The sequence below is a fragment of the Carcharhinus amblyrhynchos genome, chromosome 19 (assembly GCF_965287045.1).
Source record: "Carcharhinus amblyrhynchos chromosome 19, sCarAmb.v2.hapA, whole genome shotgun sequence".
Lineage (NCBI taxonomy): Eukaryota > Metazoa > Chordata > Chondrichthyes > Carcharhiniformes > Carcharhinidae > Carcharhinus > Carcharhinus amblyrhynchos.
In genome coordinates this window covers 18950309-18971408 of record NC_137342.1, presented here as the reverse complement: position 1 = coordinate 18971408, position 21100 = coordinate 18950309, and the positions used below count along the sequence as shown (strand labels likewise).

The 21100-nt window shown below is 40.9% G+C and overlaps 1 protein-coding gene across 3 annotated transcripts in view; it reads right to left on the bottom strand.

The window, feature by feature from the left end:
* hbp1 (HMG-box transcription factor 1) overlaps positions 1 to 19294 on the bottom strand; it is a 49661-nt gene extending 30367 nt beyond the window's left edge. Inside the window, exons 1-3 of one of the 3 annotated variants that reach the window (XM_080207335.1) lie at positions 19216 to 19294; positions 10753 to 10945; positions 1841 to 2081 (exon numbers count right to left, since the gene is read on the bottom strand). In XM_080207335.1, coding sequence (XP_080063461.1) covers positions 1841 to 2081; positions 10753 to 10945; positions 19216 to 19293 — 512 coding nt within the window. In that variant the 5' untranslated portion in view covers position 19294. Of the gene's footprint in view, positions 1 to 1840; positions 2082 to 10752; positions 10946 to 13397; positions 13520 to 16505; positions 16570 to 19215 lie in introns of those variants that run through there. The other 2 variants (XM_080207337.1, XM_080207336.1) reach the window with 2 other exon arrangements.
* Positions 19295 to 21100: the final 1806 nt, after the last annotated feature.

Below are 21100 nucleotides of genomic sequence, written 5' to 3'. Positions count from 1 at the left end.
ATATATTCAGTGATCCAGCAACAACTCGCAAGAAAAAAAAATCCTCATCTCCATCTTCAAGGGAAACCTCTAGTTCTAGATTTCCACAAGGCAAAACATCCCCTCAGCATTTACCCCTCTAAACCCCCCTCAGAATCTTGATGTTTCAAAAAGATCACATATCATTCTTCCAAACAACGAGACCCTTCATCCCAGGAATCAGCCTGGTGAACTTTCTTTGAACTGCTTCCAATCCCTCTTTAAGTAAGGAAACCAGGACTGTTCATGGAACTCCAGGTATGGGACTCTAGGTAAGATGTAGAACAGTTGTAGCAAAACTTCCCTAATTTATACTCCACCCCCCGCCCCTTGCAATCAAAGGCTAATAGTCCAGATGCCTTATTACTTGCTGTATCTGCATGCTAACTTGTTATGATTTATGTACAAGATTATTTGGATCCCTCTGTATCAGAGCATTTGGCAGTTTCTCTCCATCTAAATAATTCTCTGCTTTCCAATTCTTCCTGTCAAAGTTGACCACCTCACATTTTCCCATATTACACTCCATCTGTCAAACTTCTGCTAACTGACTTATCCTATCTATATCCCCTTGCAGGCGCTTTCTATCCTCATCATAATTTGCTCTCCTACCTATCTTTACATTGGCCACAATACAGTCTTCATCCAAGTCATTAATACATATTGTTAATAGTTGAGAGATAGTACATCCACTATCTCTAGGATACTAGGGTGTAGGCCATCAGATCCAGAGGACTTGTCAATCTTTAGTTTTCCTAGTACTTTTCCTCTACTGGTCTTGAAAGTTTTACATTCCTTCCTCCCTTTTCCTTCCTGTATTTCTACTTTTCTGGGGATGCATTTTGTATTTTCTACTGTGAAGACAGATGCAAAATATTAATCGAAGTCTCTGCTATTTCCCTGCTTCCCATTAATAATACCCAGCCTTACCTACAAAATACCAATGTTCCCTTTAGCCATGATTTTCCTTTTTTTAATCCTTGTAGAAGTTTTTACTGTTTGTTATATTTCTTGCAAGTTTTCCCCCAGGCTCAAATTTCTCCCTCATTATTACTCTTATTTTAGTCATTCTTTGTTGATTTCTGAAATTTTCCCAATCTTCTGACCTACCATTAATCTTTACAGCACTGTACAAATTTTCTTTTAATTTCATATCGTCCTTAACTTCCTTTGTAGTCACGGATGGTGGATTCTTCTCATGGTCTTTCTTTCTCAATGGAATACATCTCTTTGAGAGGTATGAAATATCTATGCAACCATCTTCCATCGTTTTTCTACATCTTACCTTTTAACCTATTCTGCAGCCCACTTCAGCCAACTCTGACTCCATACATTTATAATTGCTTAAAGTTTGATAACTGTTTCATACCCAAATTTCTCACCCTCAAATGAAATATGAAATTCTGTCGTACAATCATCACTCTTAGTGGATCCTTCACTGAGGTCACTATTTAATCCTGTCTCATTATAACATATCCTATTGTAATTGGTTCCAGAACATAATGTTCTAACAAACTGTGTTGAAAACATGATAACCTCAACCTCCAGATTACCTTTGCCAATTAGGTTTGTCTATTCTTTATGAGAATTAAAAGCTCTCACGATTATTGCAGTACTTTCTGAAAAGCCCCCATTAGTTCTTGATTTGTACTCCATATACAATACTGGTACTTATAACATTCACATTTTGCTACAAATAACATGCCAAGTATGCATTGTGCACACTGACACTTAGTGTTGACAATTATGTTCAATAGCAATATTCTTGTATCTTCAATCCCAATGAAGTTATTTCACTGACTGAAATGCTATATACATATACCTGTTGTAAAACGTGCACTGCATGAGAGGACTTTGTGGACTTGTGGCTATATTAGCCAGTTCAGTGAGCCAATTCACACCAGATTCACTAGTGAAAGGCGGCAAGGCACTATCAGATGATCTAGGTGTACACGTGGTTCGAGTAGACCTTAGGCATTCTTGATGAGACACTCCGCTGCTAAGTTGGAAAGCTGCAGGTATGGCTCTATCAGTCTCTACAGCTTTCAATTCTGGAAGATCATCTAGAAAACAAGAAAAATCCACAAAACTCAAAATATTATTTTGTTCATGATCAGATGATTTGCAAAAGAAATTGCATTTCTAGATTATATGTATTGTTAGGAAACTAGAGTTGTAAAAGAATTTTGAATTCATTGTTACACATCAGAGCGGTGCATTATCTGGCAGGCAAAGATGCCTCAAACAATCTTAAAGATGCTTAAAACAGTAGATGCAATGCCAAGATCTTGTGCTCACAGAAAAGAGGTCAGCAATAACCTCTTGTTTGTGCTGTGGTTTTCTATGTTCTAAATAAGGCTGCATATTATCGATGTCTCCTGTAAGCATGGTCACCTGTTGAGATAATTGATCATGGAATCATCATCTGCTCGACCTGGCAAATGTTGAAACAGCTTGGTTTGTTGAACAACCTGTTCCCAAGCAGGCTTTCAAAAGCAACAGCATAATAATACTGTGCCAAGAAAGAAGTGAATATTTTGCAGTTAATGTATGCAGAGGATTGTCAGAAAATCTAGAATTTCTTCACAGTCTTGATTTCCATACATGGTTCCATAATATCATAGGTTTATGTTTATATTTAGGGTAGGTAGGAATGTGGGGTTGACCTCAGATCAGCTGTGATTTTGAACGCAAAGCAGGCTACAGGGACCAATTGGCCTACTCCTAATTCATATGTTATAATAAATTCCATAAATTAAGTGCAATAAACCCAAATCTTAGCATTTGAAATATCATACTGTAGTAACACACAGTACAGGCAATGTCTCAATTTTAATTTTCCCACCCGTGTTTTCAAAACCCTGCATGGTCTTGTCACTTCACATCCTGGATTTTAATCAGTCCACCATTTGCAGCTGTACCATCAACTGCCTCGGTCTGAAGCTCTGGAATTTCCTCTCTGAGCCTCCCTACCGTATCATCCTCTTTTCAATACACTCCTCAAAATCTGCCCTCTGACCGCTTGACCTCATATTTCCTTGTGGTTCAGGTTCAAACTTGGTTTAATAATGTTTCTGTGAATCTAACTGGCAAACACAATAATATGTAATTATCATGTAAGGTTATCCATTTTGGTAGCAATAATGACAGATAATTATTTGAATGGATGCAAATTGAGAGACGTGGATACTCAACGCCATCTTGGAGTCCTTGTGCATCAGTCGTTGAAAGTAAGCACGCAGGTACAGCAGGCAGTAAAGAAGTAAATGGTATGTCGGCTTCATAGCAAGAGGATTTGAGCATAGGGACAGGGATGCTTTGCTGCAATTGTATAGGGCATTGATGAGGCCACATCTGGGGTACTGTTTGCAGTTTCATGTCCTGATCAGAGGAAGGATGTTCTTGTCATATTGTCTCATTGTTCTCCGGAGCAGCGTACCTCATTGTTCTCCGGAGCAGTGTACTGGTGGCTGGTGAGTCTGAATTGCGAGTGCGCTATTATTTTCAATTGCACTGCCGGTTCGTGGAGTTTTTTTGTAGTTTGTGCTTTCCGTAGCGGGACCTAGGTGCAAGGGCAGTCGGGAAGGGAGCGCGAGAGTACAAAACAGGTACTCACCCGAGGATCAGTCTCATTGTTCTCCGGAGCAGTGTACTGGTGGCTGGTGAGTCTGAACTGCGAGTATACTATTATTTTCAATTGCATTGCCGGTTCGCGGGGTTTTTTTGTAGTTTGCGCTTTCCGTAGCGGGACCTAGGTGCAAAGGCAGTCAGGAAGGGAGCATGGGAGTACAAAAATAAGGCTGCAATAGACAGCGGGCAGCGGAGTGAGGCGGGTGCTGAGTGAGTACTGCAAGGGCTTTGGCTCACAGGGCTTAAGCGAGAGCAGGCTTAGGCAAGGTGAGATACTGGTCAAATTTTTCCATTTGTGTCCATAAGTCTCTAAGGGTGGTCAAATAAATGGCAGGGTCCTTGGGGAGGCGTGTCAGCTGCGTTAGGTGCAATATGTGGGAGTTCCTGGGGACACCGCATCTCCGGAAAGTCCACATCTGTACCAAATGTCTGGAGTTGCAGCGTTTGAGGGCCCGGGTTAGGCAACTGGAGTTGAGGCTGGAGGATTTATTTTTAGTTAGGGAAAATGAGGTGCTAATGAATAGTAACCACATTCAGGAGGGGATCCCAGAGCTGGGGGGGGGGCGGGGGCGAATGGGTGGGTTACAGTTAGGAAGGGGAAAAAGAAGAGGAGTAATGTTCCAAAGGCTACCGCAGGGGTAGTCTCTCAAGATATCAGGGGTAAGGCGCCAACTGAGGTAGAAAGGGCATGAGGGGAAGACCGGAATGCCTCAGAGGGAAGGAAAGGGGCTGGATGTGAGATAGTGGTGGGGGACGGGAGGGTTAAAGGAATTGATAGGCGGTTCTGTGGGCAGCAGCGGGAGTCCAGGATGGTAGTCTGCCTCCCTGGAGCAGGGGTACAGGATGTGTCGGAGAGGGTAGAGGAAATCTTGAAGGGCCAAGAGGCGGATGTAATTATACACGTAGGAGAGAAGGACGTAGGAAGGAAGATTAGGGGGGAAATACGTAGGCAGTTCAGGGAGTTGGGAGCCAGGCTGAAGTGCAGGGCCTCCAGGGTGGCGATCTCTGGGCTGCTGCCAGTGCCCAGTATTAGCAGGGATGAAAATAATGAGATCCTACAGCTGAATGCGTGGCTGAGGGATTGGTGCAGAATTGAGGGTTTTAGTTTTTAGACCATTGGGAAGTCTTCACGAAGGAAGGGTACAAATATTTTAGCTGGGAGGTTAGCTGAAGTGTTTCGGCAGGGTTTAAACTAATATGGAGGGGGGGTGGGGAGGAGACAGCTCAGGCACTGGGAGTGGGAGTGAGTTGGAGGTTAGGTTAAGTCTAGATGATAGGAAAATCTCCCAGGAGGAGGAGGATCCAAGTGGGCCTGAGGGTGTTCGGTGCATCTGTTTTAATGCAAGGAGTGTGACGGGTAAGACGGATGAACTTAAGGCCTTGATGTTCGCGAGGAATTTAGATGCGGTGGCAGTGACAGAGATGTGGTGAAAGGAGGGGTAGGACTGGCAGCTAAATATTCCAGGGTATAAGTGTTTTAGGCGTGATAGGGGAGGGTTGAAAAGAGGAGCGGGAGTGGCGCTCTTAGTTAGGGAGCAGATCACAGCGATGCAGAGGGAAGATAACATGGAGGGGTTGGGAATTGAGTTTCTGTGGGTGGAGTTGAGGAATAGGAAGGGGGCCATTACTATGCTAGGAGTGTACTATAGGCCACCCGACAGCGCGTGGGCAGTGGAAGAGGGTGTACGTAAAGACATTTTGGACAAGTGTAGGAAGAACAGGGTTGTTGTAGTGGGAGATTTTAATCTCCCTGGGGTGGATTGGAAGGTGCCTAGAGCTGGGGGTTCAGACGGGGAGGAATTCGTAAGATGTGTATTGGAAGGGTCCTTGCAGCAGTATGTAGATAGCCCAACTAGAGAGGGGGCTATACTGGATTTAGTTCTGGGCAATGAGCCGGGTCAGGTGGTTGAGGTTGCGGTAGGTGAACATGTGGCTAACAGTGACCACAACTCTGTTTACTTTAGGATACGAATGGAAAAAGATGAGTGCTGTCCTAAGGGGAGGGTGCTAAATTGGGGAAAGGCTAGATACAGCCGGATTAGGCAGGAGCTTAGGGATACAGACTGGGATAGGCTGTTGGAAGGCAAGACCACGTTAGGCATGTGGGAGTCTTTCAAGGGTAAACGGCAACGGGTGCAGGAAAGGCATGTACCGGCTAGGAGGAAGGATGGGAAAGGTAGGATTAGAGAGCCGTGGATTACTAGAGATATAGAAGACCTGGTTAGGAAGAAACAAGAGGTGTATGTCAGGTCTAAGCAGCTGGGAACGGAGACAGCGTTGGAGGAGTACAGAGCGAGTAAGAGGGATCTCAAAAGGGGAGTTAGGAGAGCAAAAAGGGGGCATGAGATGGCTTTGGCAGGTAGGATTAAGGAGAATCCAAAGGCGTTTTACTCCTATCTTAGGAGCAAAAGGGTGGCTAGGGGCAAAATCGGTCCTCTCAGGGACAGATGAGGGGAATTGTGCTTAGAAGCTGAGGGAATGGGGGAGATCCTGAATGAATACTTTGCGTCGGTATTCACGAAGGAGAGGGGCTTGATGTCTGGTACGGTCATCGAGGAAGCGGTAGACCAATTGAAAGATCTATCGATTACGAGGGAAGAAGCGTTTGGGCTTTTAGGTAGCATTAAAACCGATAAATCTCCGGGGCCCGATGGCATTTATCCTAGGCTGCTTAGGGAGGCGAGAGATGAGATTGCTGGGTCTCTGACGCAAATCTTTGTCTCTTCTTTGGACACAGGTGAGGTCCCAGAGGACTGGAGGATAGCGAACGTGGTACCATTGTTTAAAAAGGGTAGGAGGGATAACCCGGGTAACTACAGGCCGGTGAGTTTAACGTCAGTGGTAGGCAAGTTGACGGAGAGGATTCTTAGGGATAGGATGTATGAGCACTTAGAACGTTGCGATCTGATTAAGGATACGTAGCATGGCTTTGTAAAGGGGAAGTCTTGCCTGACAAATCCGGTAGAATTTTTTTGAAGAGGTGACAAAAACAGTTGACGAAGGACGAGCCACTGATGTCGTCTATATGGATTTCAGTAAGGCGTTTGACAAAGTCCCTCATGGTAGGTTGGTAGAGAAGATTAAAGCTCATGGGATACGTGGTCAGGTATCTAGATGGGTAGAGAACTGGCTTGCAAAGAGGAGTCAGAGAGTAGTAGTGGAGGGGTCCTTTTCTAGCTGGAGGTCTGTCACTAGTGGTGTGTCGCAGGGCTCAGTACTGGGACCTCTTCTCTTTGTAGTGTATATAAATGATTTGGAAGAGGGAGTAGGTGGTGTGATCAGCAAATTTGCTGATGACACCAAGATGGCTGGATTGGCGGGCAGTGAGGCGCAGTGTCTGGCAATACAACGGGATATTGATAGGCTGGTATATTGGGCAGATACATGGCAAATGGAGTTTAATCCGGATAAATGTGAGGTGATGCATTTGGCCGGAATAACGTAGGGGGAAGTTATATGATAAAGGATAAGCCCATAAAGAGTACAGAATTGCAGTGAGACCTGGGGGTGCAAGTGCACAAGTCTTTGAAGGTGGCAGTGCAAGTGGAGAGTGTGGTGAAGAAAGCCTGTGGTATATTAGCCTTCATAGGAAGGGGTATAGAATATAAGAGCTGGAGTCTAATGTTGCAGTTGTACAGAATGTCAGTTAGGCCGCATTTAGAGTACTGCGTCCAGTTCTGGCCGCCTTACTACCGGAAGGACGTGGAGACTCTGGAAAGAGTGCAGAGGAGGTTTACCAAGATGTTGCCTGGTATGGAAGGACTGGGGTATGAGGAGAGATTGAATAAATTGGGGCTTTTTTTCCCTTGAAAGACGGCGACTGAGGGGGGGGATCTAATAGAGGTATATAAGATTATGAAGGGTATAGATAAACAGAGGTAAGCTATTTCCTATGGTAGAGACACACAGGACAAGGGGCCATGGGCTTAAGGTGAGGGGGGAGAGGTATAACACAGATATTAGAGGGAGGTTTTTCACACAGAGGGTAGTGGGGGTATGGAATGCTCTGCCAAGTAAGGTGGTGGAGGCAAACATGCTAGAGTTGTTTAAGAGTAACTTAGACAGGCACATGAGTGGGTTGGAGATGGGTGGATATAGGAGATTGTTTAAATAGCATTGGGGCGTCCCTGGTAAGGTAAATGGATATGGTACAATAATGATTTTTTTTTTCTCTTCTTCATTCACAGGTTTTAAGTCGGTCTGCCTTGTGTCCAACGAGGGGCACGCACGCGATGGGTCGTACTTGGGCTGCTCTTGGTTGTTCGAGATTGGCCTAGTGCTTCATGTCGTTAATGTGTGCTTAAACTGGACCAGATACTGGGCAAGACGACAGATCAGTGACAATCACTGATTGCTGTACAGACACGTGGATTTGGGCTGATGTCTGTGGGAGTTTGCGCATTCTCCCCGTGCTTGCGTGGGTTTTCTCCGGGTGCTCCGGTTTCCTCCCACACCCCAAAGATGTGCTATTAGGCTGATTGGCTGTAATAAATTGTCCCTAAATTAGTTTCCCTCAATGGGGACGGCCATAAAACATTAGATAAGGGTCATGGGTGGAGGGGGGACTGGTGGTGTTAAGATAGCGGCGTGGGCTCGTTGGGCCGAAGGGCCTGTTTCCCAGGCTGTTTTTGTTCTTTGTTCATACAGGGAGTACAGCAAAGGTTTACCAGCCTGATTTCTGGATGGTAGGTCAGTTAGGATTATACTTATTGGAGTTTAGAAGAGTGAGACTTATAGAAACGTATAAAATTTTAACAGGGTTAGACAGAATAGATTCAGAAAGAATATTTCCAATGCTGGGGGAGTTCAGAACTAGGGGGTCATAGTTTAAGGATAAGGGGTAAACCTTATAGAACTGAGGTGAGGAGAAATTCCTTCACCCAGAGGGTGGTGAATGTGTGGAATTCACTGCCACAGAATGTAATTGAGGCCAAAGTGTTGTCTGATTTCAAGAAGAAATGAGATATAACTCTTGGGGCTAAAGGGGACAAGAAATGTGGGGGTAAGGAATATGGGGGTAAGGAAGGATCAGGATATTGAATTCGATGATCAACCATGATCAAAACGAATGGCGGAGCAGGCTTGAAGGACCGAACGACCTACTCCTGCTTCTAGTTTCTAGGTTTCTATGATTTGCACGACAGTTTCTTGGGGAAGGGGAAAGTAATCCAGTTCTTGAGTTAAGATCTTTCTACCCTATGATATTACTGATAAAATAAAATTCAATTACATCCTATGAAATAATTACATTGAATAATATCAGGCACCCATGCACGAGAAAGTCTTCTATTTCTGTGCAGTTTTTCTGTTCCCCCAAATATGAATTTACTGTCACCACATTCAAAAAATGCAATGTGCAGGCAAAACAGGATAATGAGGGATGAGGCAAACGCCAAAATCAGAATTACCATCTGGACACATTGCAATAAGTAACTAATGGGGTATTTTCCTGTCAAATTAACAATATTGCAAAATGCTGATAAAGTAAAATTTGTGTTTTCTGGTTTGTTTAATAGTCATGAATGGGATGTACACAAACTAACACTACATTAATATTAAGAGCAGCAGTGATATAATGACCTATGCTGCATAGGTATTGGGCAATTTTTGAAAATAGATGCCAACAATGGATGTTATCATTTTACTCATAGCTTGTGGAGATTAGTGTATTGACTGGTGAACCTTGAAAGGGGGAAGCTATCACGCATGAAGGGGCTGGAAAGAGGAAAAGCATCAGGACTTATGATTTATCTCCCTGGCCCTGTAAGGAAGATGTGATCAAAATGATTTGGGGTAGGACCTATCCAGTCCTGACTGGGCAAGGGTTTAGAAACAGAAAATTCGCCCTAAATGCAAACCTCATCCAGAAAAAAGAACAAAATATTGGAAACAGTTGAAAAGATCACATTGGTACAGTGAAGGAGTTTCACTCTGTATTTGGTTGTACAATAATTGAGTGATATTTGATTACACAACATGCCTGAAATTCTGCATCCAATAAGAGGGCAGTGATTTCAGGAATTATCAGTGATCTGATGATTTAGCCAAACTGTGGCAATGAAAGCAAAGTCTAATAAGTATGTTGCACATTCAAAGGTCAAAGATCCTCCATCTTTTTTTAAAAAAAGTTCCAGAAAATTCAGAATCCAAATTCAGAAACAAATAGAATAAGTGCATTTAAGGGACAGATGGGCAAGAACATGAAAGAGAGAAATTCAACAATATGTTGATGGAGGAGATGAAGTAGGATTGTGAGGTGATCTATTTGCTGCTTAAACAGTGACATAGACCAGTTGGGGCAAATCTTCTGCTTCTATGCTACAAGTTCAATATAATCCATGTAATCTCCATTTAAAGACATTGAACTGGGCATATTTAAACAACAATGCCTTCTATAAATTTAAAAATACAACTGTTAAAAAGATAATCAGTTACTTAATGCATTCTATTCTTATGTTCCCAATATTAAATCTGCTGGGGCTACAGCAGCAATAGATAATACATATTACTGGACTGGTGCAACATTTGGGACATTACGCTTGTGCGAGCTTTTTCACGATCAGTTCCAAAAAGATTTCCCTGCTCTTTCTCTATATATTTTGATATTTTTCATCTTCCTGTGTTTAATTGTCCTTCAATACCATTTAGTTACATTTTTTAAATCTCACAACAGGTACAGCTTTCATAAATGAAAACACTGCAACCAACTTCAGTTTCAATCCAATAATGTCCCTCAGGAGAACCACCTCCACTGTACTAATGTAATCTTTTCTACTGTTTCCAATATTTTGTTCTTTTTCTGAATCCATTAGTTTTTTTGTAGAAGAATTGAGCGAAAAGGAAATTGTTATAGAAATGAAAGAGAAACTCAACTAGCTTCCTTTACAGTACAAAGACATAGGGAGTACTGCATGTCAGAATCATACATAACTATGAAATTTAAATCAATATAATTCAATAGAAAATTCAGTGCACAAGATCATAAAGCTACCAATTATACATAAATACAGCAATTTCTCATTAGCTAAGGACAAGGTTTCATCTTCTGATAGTTTACCTTACAAAACATTGGATCAACATATATAATTTTTAAAAATAGCTCACCATATTCCATACACTGCTCATTATTCGCATTTCCAGGTGATGAAGGTAAATCTTCATTACACTTTAATAACTCAAAGGAATCATCCATCCCAGAAATTCTTTTATCAACCACAAACTGAACTTTCTGCACTCTGTTAGGCGTACATTTTGTTTTCATGTCCCACACCATGTTATGCCATTGGACCTCAGTTGACTTGAACAAAGAAAACATTAAAAAAGTAGTGAATAACATATGAAATATCTGGAGATTCTATACTAGTGGCTCAAATTTGTAAAACTCATAAATTAAGTTTGAGGATTGGATTTTGCTTAGATATGATTGCTATTACCGTTTTCTCCATCCAAAGAAAGTAAACATTCAGAAACCAACTTTTAGACAATAATTGATGACAACTTAACTATATCAGAGATTTTCAGTGAATTTTTGCGATTCACTAGTTGATCACCTGTCACCTGCACACAGCAAGTCAAAAATAGACGCAACATTACAGACAGAAGATAATTGCTCCAGGCAAGGCATCACAATTCAGTCCTATTTTAAAGTGATACATATGTCCTTGTTTTTCTTTCTCAAGTATAAATTTCTACGTCCACATTGAACAATGGAAATTGCTCACGTAAAAGTCACTGCAGTTACACCCCATTGCAAATAGTTTCCTTCATTAACATGGACAGGAAGTGTGGAAACACAGACATTTTACTGATATAAAAGATAACAGTTATGCATTGTTTTATTATTGTCCTTCGCAGATACCCTTAATATGGAAAACATTATTTGAACTTCATGTAAGGTTTATGCAATTGATTACAATTCAAAATTCAGTATTTATCTCTGTAAGAAACAGAACGAAATGATGTGCAGTCTGCTTCATTGGATGAGAAAATGCACATGGATTACAACAAACTGCAGAATAGCTAAGAAATAAATTTCAGAGCAAGTTGTGGGAGTTTTGAAAAGCTAATTAGTAATGGAATTGTAAAATGGAATTTGTAGCCAAAAGTTACATCATGCATAAACATTGGAAAGCAAAAGAAAATGAAGGCAATAAATGGACAAAAGAATAAAATGTACATATTTCAGTTAGATCACACTGATTCTGTTATAACAAACCAAAGGCACGTACAAAGAATGGGAAATAGGATGGATCTTTGCTCAGCAGGTAGTATTACACTCTCCTACGCAAAAATTTCTCTTCACTCATTTTTGAAGCCATTTCACAAAGCACAGCATAAAATACAAGACCCATTAAAACAACTGATGGAGATGCTAGGTAATATATTGGCAGTTGCACTATTATGTATCCTCTTTGTTTTTCCTCATTAGTGAAACAGCCTTACTGTTTAAATGCAGTATAAATTTCACTTGATAACAGGAGCAACCATGAAATAAGGTAAGACATCGAGTCACAGGAGGTGATACTAGGTCAGTGCAAGTGATTCTCTGGCTATAACAAGTTAGATAAGAATTAAATCACATGAAGGAAGTCCCACACAGCTGGATAAAGAAGATTGGAGGAGGATGATGAGTCAATTGTGTCAAAGGCTGCAAACAGGTTGAGAAAGAGGCAAAGTTCGCTTCTGTCACCATCACACAATGTAATTTGTGACTTTGATAAGAGCTGTTTTGATACTGTGTTAGGACGGAAATCCAATTGGAGGGATTCAAACATGGAGTTTGGGAAAGTTGGAAATGGATTTTTGAGACAACAATGTCTTCAAGGATGTTGGAAAGGATACACAATAGAGATGAATGTTTCGGAAACACTTCACACTCCTTTAAACATTTTGTTTCTATGAATCAAATTGCCTACCTAACAAAGTACAAACCCATTATGTGGATCTGCATTTCATAAACTTAGGGTCAGCTACACAGTTTCAGCTTGGTTTGTTTCAGCCAGAGTGGGTTATTTTAATGGTAGTTTACTCATGGAAAAGGAAAGACGCACCTCAAATTCAAGACTTCTGCAAGAACATTTCTCGAAAAGAGAGTTTCAAGTTTCTTAATATCCATTTCCTTAACAATTTACCATCTTAAAAAAAATGGAACATTACAGTAACTGCACCAGCAAGCAATAAAATATTTTGACCAAGATACATTCTTAAATTTAAATGTTTAAAATTTGCACTAAACACACTGTAGCCTGTGTAATTGCTATAGCCAAAGTTCCCACAGTAACTATTTCAGGAACCAAACCAATCATCAAGATAGCCATGATCTTTTAAAGAAAATATTGAAAAGGTTGGAAGTGTGTTCTGGGTTTAAGGAACACAATATCATCTTACCAAAGATTTCCTGCTACTTGCTTCCCATTCTAAAATCAAATTTCTTTTCCTCCACATTTCAGAATTATGGTATATTCAAAGTTACATTTGAGCTGAACTTGACCGACGCTGTACCAGAACATGCTGTCAAATCCCTTTTTTGAGTTCCTTTCAATTGTATATATAAAGTGACTAGTGGTCTTACAAAGACAATACTGATTCAAAAACTGAGAAGAAACACAGGAGACTGCAAAAGATTCTAACATTACGTCAAAACCACTACCACCACCCCCCAACCCTCTGCCTCCGCCCCCCCCCACCCCTCCCAACCCTCTGCCTCTGCGCCCCCCCCCCCCCCCGCCCCACCCAAAAAAAAAGGATACCTTCCAAGATATGATGCAGTACACGACTAATCCTGCCCACAGCTCTCAGAGATTGCTGGGGCACATATGCAACAACTTGTTTGCAACATGCAGCACTGAGGGTCGTCACAGATGCACCACATCTAAATATCAATAACAATTTAATAATTGTAATGTCTCTTCCATCTGCATCAATGGCAAATTATCTGAATTAATGGAAAGTGATATTTTTCAAGGTCAAAATGCCAGTTTATAATCATTTTCTAACACAGTTCTATCTTAATATTTTCTGCATCAAACAAAATATTGATCTTGTCAGAGCTGCACAGAAAAATGAAGTTTGGATCATATGTTGAGTCTAACTGCATATTAGACTCAAATGATTAATTAATAATTTTAAAATAATCAAACAAACATTAAAACAGTAAGTATTTATTTTGATAAAATTATAAATGTTAATATGTATAGTCTGTTTTAATAGTACAAGGGTCTTCAGATAGGCATCACAAATAAATGAGCAGTGGGTATTTCACAACATGCTTTGGAAACCAATTATAAGGCATTTCAAGTCTGATAATTCCACTTTCCACAGCCGTGCCAACAGCTGAAATACATTTACAAAAATTTCAGTATAAATGACTAAACTTTACCAAACTTATAAAAATGTAGCACAGCTGTTTTGCTTTTGGAGATGGCTGTTGTTCCAGGTCATAGTTGAATCAGTTTGACAAGCTTGTTTGCTACTTATGTTATAATTCAGCTCATTTGCTGCAGTATTTTGTGTTTTTTTTCCAATAAATATTGATGGACACATGTTTAAAATAGTGGGAAATTATGTCTTTGGATTTTAAGTGTCTTTCCGTTATCAAAATTTGAATGGCATTGTTCCTAAAAGGTTTACAAAAGCAGTTGGGAGGAGGGGTTAAATTTGGAAATTTCAGAAACAGTATATCTCTTATGTCAGCAGACTTATTTTCTCAGCGTAACTTTGATGGCAGTAAGAGATGGAATACAACATTTAATATCATCCCACCACAAGCTAAACAACAAAATTAACAAGTTAATTAAGCCAACTCACAAGTATTGCAACCTTTCATTCAAGTAGTGGGCCGAGGTAGGGTCAACAAATTATTCATTCAAAATTACCATTAACAGAGCAGCTATTCCCCAGTTCCCACAAGGCAATGCCTGCGTTAACAAATGACATGCAGCATTCAGCACCATGAATCTGAAAGCTCTAGCCAGTTGCAGCCTGTACATTCATTGCTGATGTTCCCCCCAATAATGGCATGCAATAGAACAACCTTCACCCCAAAAGTGAAATCTAAAATAAGCACAAACTGTCTTCTAACTTAGTTACCAAATGCTGCAGAAGCAAGATGTCTATATATCATTGGGTGATAGTGAAGAGAACGGGGAATTCAGCTGCAAAACACTAAAAAAACAAGCATGGCCAACCCAATCCTATGCTTTGACAAACATTCCCTTACATCGTACCAAGCAGCTGGTGAACTTTGGGAATACGCAAATATACAATATAGCTCCGCCATCTAACCATTCTGCTTCAACCCAATTATTCACAAAATCCCAAGTTAACTTTCGATTCCTAAATCTGTTTAATGTAATAGTGATGTTATTCAGTAATAATTTCCAAATCTTCATTAGTGCATTCTTAAAATTATAAAACAGAAACGCTGCATAATTTGCGATGGTCAGAAGTACCACATTTCATGCACAGATTACATATGTATATTTATTAAATGCTGCATTTTTTTTAATTCTTGAGTTTCCTTCTTTACCATTTCTTACCAAGGCCTCCTCATACATACTGTAAGTATAGAACTAAGTTGGGAGTTTCCCAAGTTATTGCAACAGCTCTTCATTCAGTTTATGGCACTAAACAGTGAAGCATGTCAATAAAATCCAAAGTGCTATGATTTTGATTTTATTCACCATTAAGGTGACAGTGTTAAGAGCAGCACTTTCAAAACCACCAGGCCCAAAATAATCAAATTAAATGAATTGTGAATTTAAAAAGCAGTTCAAATTGAGCTGAATTGCTTTGATTTTAATGGTTTGCCAGCCCAAAGTGCCATGCACAATATATTGCTTTATTCCCCTGCCTAGCATACTCACAGAGTATGCACCATCAAGCTTCTCAAAATTGTTGCTTGAAGTATTTCCTGTATTACTGTTAGTTATACATGCAGCTTAATTCTGGAGTCCTAAATGTTGTCTGCACTGTCCACTACAGAAACCACCTGGCACAAAACAGTTTGAAGGAAAATAAAAATGCAATAAATCACATCTTTACAGCAAATGTTGCCACCTATGTCACAATGCAGTAATTGCCAAAGCAAATGGGGCATTAATAGACACTGACAGTAATAAGTTTGATAATTGCAGGGGTTCACTTACACGCTACAACACCTCATTAACTGTTCAGTACCCCTGAGGTTCTTTTTCTCTAACATTACTAATGACTCACTCAGCTCTCATTAGTCAAACACAGAAGTGACCAAATACCCTTATTTGTATTTGAAAATAATTCATTAGCTGCATGGAATTTGTAACATGTAGTATAAAAAAAATCACATGGCTAGTTTGATGCCCATATACAAGCTCTACAAATCATAGGCATTAATTGCCAGTAATCAAATTCTATTGGGTTGTTCAGACTTGTACCCTTTTTTGCTACATCACAAAGGTTGCTTTGTGTCTGAATTTTCAAAAAGCTGCTAAATTAATCATTTGGTTTTGTCTGGAAGTCAATCAACAGAGGTGATTCCAAATACAAACCTCAATTAGTTATGTCTATATAAATGCACAGTACATTGCTTTATTTCACTGTATTTAGTTACATAGATCAGAAAAGTTTCACAAATAATCCACAACAGCATCATAAAGGCCCTCTGGGTTGTGATCTTTCAACAAGTCAGGTATATATATATGCATTTCCAATTTTACATGCCTATTTAAGGTCCAAGGGGACCACTCATTTATAATAAAATGGCCAGCCAAATCAGTTTAACACTATAGTAAAATATATATATTTTTTAATTTGCTTATCATTTATCCTATGAGCTACTTTTTAATAACAGCAGCAACCAAACCAAACACTTCACTTACATTTGCTGTCCATTCTTCTTCAACTTATTCAGTGATATTTTAGGAGTTTGTTTTTCTTCTACTTTCAACAAAGGTCAGCAGCTGAAACATGAAACTACTCTTTTTTCAGGTTTGTTTTAGTCAGGTTGGCTAAATATTTCTAGGATTTTCCTTTTCTGGGCCTTGCATTAATTTTATTGACATTATCATATAGTTCAATTCTAGAATTGACCCAGATTTTGCAATAGTAATTGTAGTCATTGTTCCTTAAAGTGGTAGCAACTTTTGGGGTCCACACACGCGCAGTTAAATGCAGAAATTCCTAAGTTACTATCAGTGATCCTACAATTCCACATGGAGAACAATGTTGAAGTTTGCCCAGATTGCAATCAAGTAGAAATCATTGAACTGATGAGAAGTTGCCCTTTTTGTTACTGTAAGAGCCTTTGGAGTAGCTCAACTGGCTCAGAATAACGCCAAAAACGTGGGTTTCAGAATGTCAACAGTACAGGATTCAATTCCCATTCTGGCTGAGGTAGACTTGGGCCTGCCTCCCCATCCTATCCTGTAATAAAATCATGACATTAGCCATGGTTCAGCAATCCTCAAATAATCAAGGGCACTATGTGGAGAACAACACTTGAAAAAATTTATGCATAGTCTAACAGGACTAGACAGGGTAATTGAAGGATGTTCCTGATGATGGAAGAGTCCAAAACCAGGGGTCATAATCTAAGGATCCAGTGTGGACTGTTTAGGACAGAAATGAGGAGAAAATTATTTACTCAGAGAGTGGTCACTACCACAAAAAAGTTGTTGAGGCCAAAACATTGAACGTTTTCAAGAAGCAGTTAGATATAGCACTTGAAGTGAAGGGAATCAAAGGATATGGGGAGGGGGAACAGGATTAGGCAATTGAGTTAGATGATCAGCCATAATCATAATAAATGGTGGAGTAGGCTCAAAGGGCCAAATGGCCTCCTCCTGCTCCTATTCTTTGTTTGTGTGTGTAATTGAGCTCTCAAATATACTGAACAGCTTCACTGTCCCCATAAAGTAATTTTAGTTTTGTGGAAATGCCTCCCTTATGATAAAAAATTAAAAACAAATGTTTCATCTTGTATATTTTTCCCATGTGTATGTCTCAATCATTATTTCACTCTCCATAAAATTAGAAGTGAAAGGTTCTGTGCATGCTACTGCTTGGGATGTGCAGTACATGTGTAATTGCTTAAAGAATACTGTATTCCTTCATATAATTGAACAAATTCATGAGGAGAGAACAAGTAAAAGGCAAGCATTTGATTTACTTGCTACCGTTTATTGAAACGTAGCTCATGGGAGAAAAAAATAAACAAACCAAAAAAAACTAATAATGATCTGGCTAGCCAAGTTATTGCAAGATATAAACATGCATCATCTTCGAGTTATTCTTAAAATTGTATTAATTATTTATTATCACCTCCATTCATTTTAATTTTTGGGCTCAATGCAATACCTTTTCCAGCCACTGAGTTAGAAATTCTGCTTTTTTCTAACATAGTCCACTGTTCATTCAATCGTGGACAACGCAGACAATTTGCAACGAGTTCAGTTTATTGTGAAGTTTTCCGTTCTGTCAAGTATAACTAACCCCTTCTCTTGTACACTCCCCATCCCCCAACATTTTGCTTCAGGACTGGATGTCTTCGCCTATACGAATCTGCGTCATTCGTAGATGTCAAGCTTCCCTTCCTTAACATCTCCCTGATGCCAGCCACTTTAATGCTGGGGGAGGAGGGTGGAAGGAGAGGTAAAAAGGAACAAGCTTTCTTTTAAAAGAAAGTAGCTTTTGATCCCTTTTCCCGAAAGATCAGCCTTTATTGGGAAAGGGGGTGGGGGTGGTACATACAGTAAACAAACGTCTGGATCCTTCTGACAAACACGCAGAAACTTTAAATACACCATCATGTGACTCACACACCCTAAGTCTATGGCAGTGAGCCTGTGCCTCAGCTCATTCATTCACAACTGCGTAGCAGGGCAGTTTAACAACAAACTATCTGGGGATCGAGTTTAAAATTTTCGGATGGCGTTAAAAATCTCCCCCAGCCGCACACGTTTGGATCTACACGTATGAGAGGGATGGCCCCCAATTACCCCGCACACCGTCGACGCCGAGTAAACTGTGTCAGCAAACCAGGGGGACAAAAACAAAATGATTGCGCCCCAAACCAGAAAATAAACAATTAGTCACCCAATCGAGGATTAAAATCGGTTGGAATTTTTTTTTACGGATTTTTTTTCGGGGAGTGGGGAAGAAAGGGAAGTAGAATAAACAAAAACAATTTGGTCTCAATCTCCTCCCTTTAGAAAACAAGAGGCCACAACAAGCACCCCGAACCTCAAATCGAAAGGGAAACACAAGCGGGGGTGACTGTTGGAGGGGATAGGGGTCAGCTAATGGGACTGGCGGCCGCGGGTTGGGGAGGGCTATCATGAAATGAATGGGAGGAACGGCCACCATTAAAAACAACAGCGAAAACTTCACAACAATAAAGCTGGGACACGTCACAATCTCTGTGTCTCTAAAAAACCCTCCTCAATCCACACTCTAACTCACGGCTGCTGCTTTTCATCCTCATCCCCAACCTTCTCCTTTCCCCCCAGTTTAAATCGCCATCAGCCACCCCACACCCACCCCCCGGAGGGGTTTCACACAGCCCGGGCTCCATTCACTTCACTCACTCACCAGCTCCGCCGCCATTACCGAGCTCCCCCCGAGTGACGGCGGAGGCGGCGCCCCAGCTCCGCCACCCAGCTCGCCCATTGGACCGACCGCCCCCGTCAATCACCCCGCGGCGCCCCACCCATTGGAGGAACACGACCGCACCAGATAAACAATAGTGCGCGCGCGGAGCACGCCGGGAGGGGTTCCATCCCAGCCCCTCCCCCACACTGAAGGCCACCAGATGGCTGGATGAATGGGTTGGATGAGTGGGTGGATGGATGGGGTGAGTGAATGAATGAATGGGATAGGTGGGATGAGTGGGTGAATGGATGGGATGAGTGGGTGGCTGAATGGATGGGAATGAGTGGGTGGGTGGATGAATGGATGGGATGAATGGGTGGGTGGATGAATGGATGGGATGAGTGGGTGGGTGGATGAATGAATGGATGGGATGAGTGGGTGGATGAATGAATGGATGGAATGAGTGGGTGGATGAATGAATGGATGGAATGAGTGGGTGGATGAATGAATGGATGGAATGAGTGGGTGGATGAATGGATGGGATGAGTGGGTGGATGAATGAATGGATGGAATGAGTGGGTGGATGAATGGATGGGATGAATGGGTGGGTGGATGAATGGATGGGATGTGTGGGTGAGTGAATAGATGGGATGAGTTGGTGAATAGGTGAATGGATGGGATGAGTGGGTGAATGGATTGGATGGGTGGTGAATGCAGAGGTGGGTGGATGAATGGACAGGTGGATGGTACTCAGTCTTGAATTAATTGTGCACTTTTTATCCCAGGTGCATTTACATTCAGGTACAGGCAAGCAAGAGCAAAAAATGCTGGAAAATCTCAGCAAGACTGACAGAATCTGGAGAGAGAATAGAGCTAACATTTCGAGTCTGGATGGCCTTTCGTGAGAGATTATATTCAGCAGCTCACCAGCACTTTCTCAACAGCAATTAGGATGGGCAACAAATACAGGTCTCATCAGTACCACTCACATTTCAGCCCCATAAGTGAATAATGGGACACTTTCACAATAATTCCAATTATGGGATTAGGGCATTGCCAATTGCAAGGTGGGTAACTCTTGTAACTAGCACTAATTAATGTTTGATTAGCACAAACTAAGGAAATGTAGCAGAATATTTCATTTTGAAACATGGTGGAATATTGGGTGCTTAAACTCAAAGGTGTATTGCTTTCTTTGTGAGATTATGTCGTAGGCCAAGATACCTTAGAAGAAGGCATCTGTGTAGACCTTGATCACGTCTCATCTTTTTTCACTTGTGAACCATTTGAATTGTCTACTGCAAATGGAACAGCAAAAGGCACAATTGCACATTGAAATATGTGATTACATATAATGCACAGCTGGCACACTGTACAATGCATATATATTAGTGAATGAGGCAACAGCAATAACAACTTCAATTTATAGTGTCTTTAATGTATTGAAACATTCCAAAATGCTGCACCAAAACATGCAGAAAACAATGACGCTGATGTTGACTAGCGGCCAGTTTTATTGGTCCATCCTGAGGGAGAGGCAGGTTTCAGGAGGACATTTTCAAGTTTAAGGCCTTTCAATGAGGGATTGAAGGAAGTGAGAGTGCACAAGGGGCCAGTGTTAGCCAAGTTCCCAATACGTTATAGCCTCAAAAAGATGAGAGATGGAAAGGATTTAAGCCAGAGGGTTTTGCACATGGGCATAAGAATTTTAAAATCAAGGCATGGCTGTGATGTAGATCAAGTGAGCCAATGTAGGTCAGTGAGCAGAGTGGTGGTAGGTGCATGAGATTTGATGCGACTTGATGCAGACAGCAGATCTGTGATAAACTTAACCTTAAGAAATGTTTATAAAATGGGTGATTGGCAGGAAAAGAACTGGAAAAAT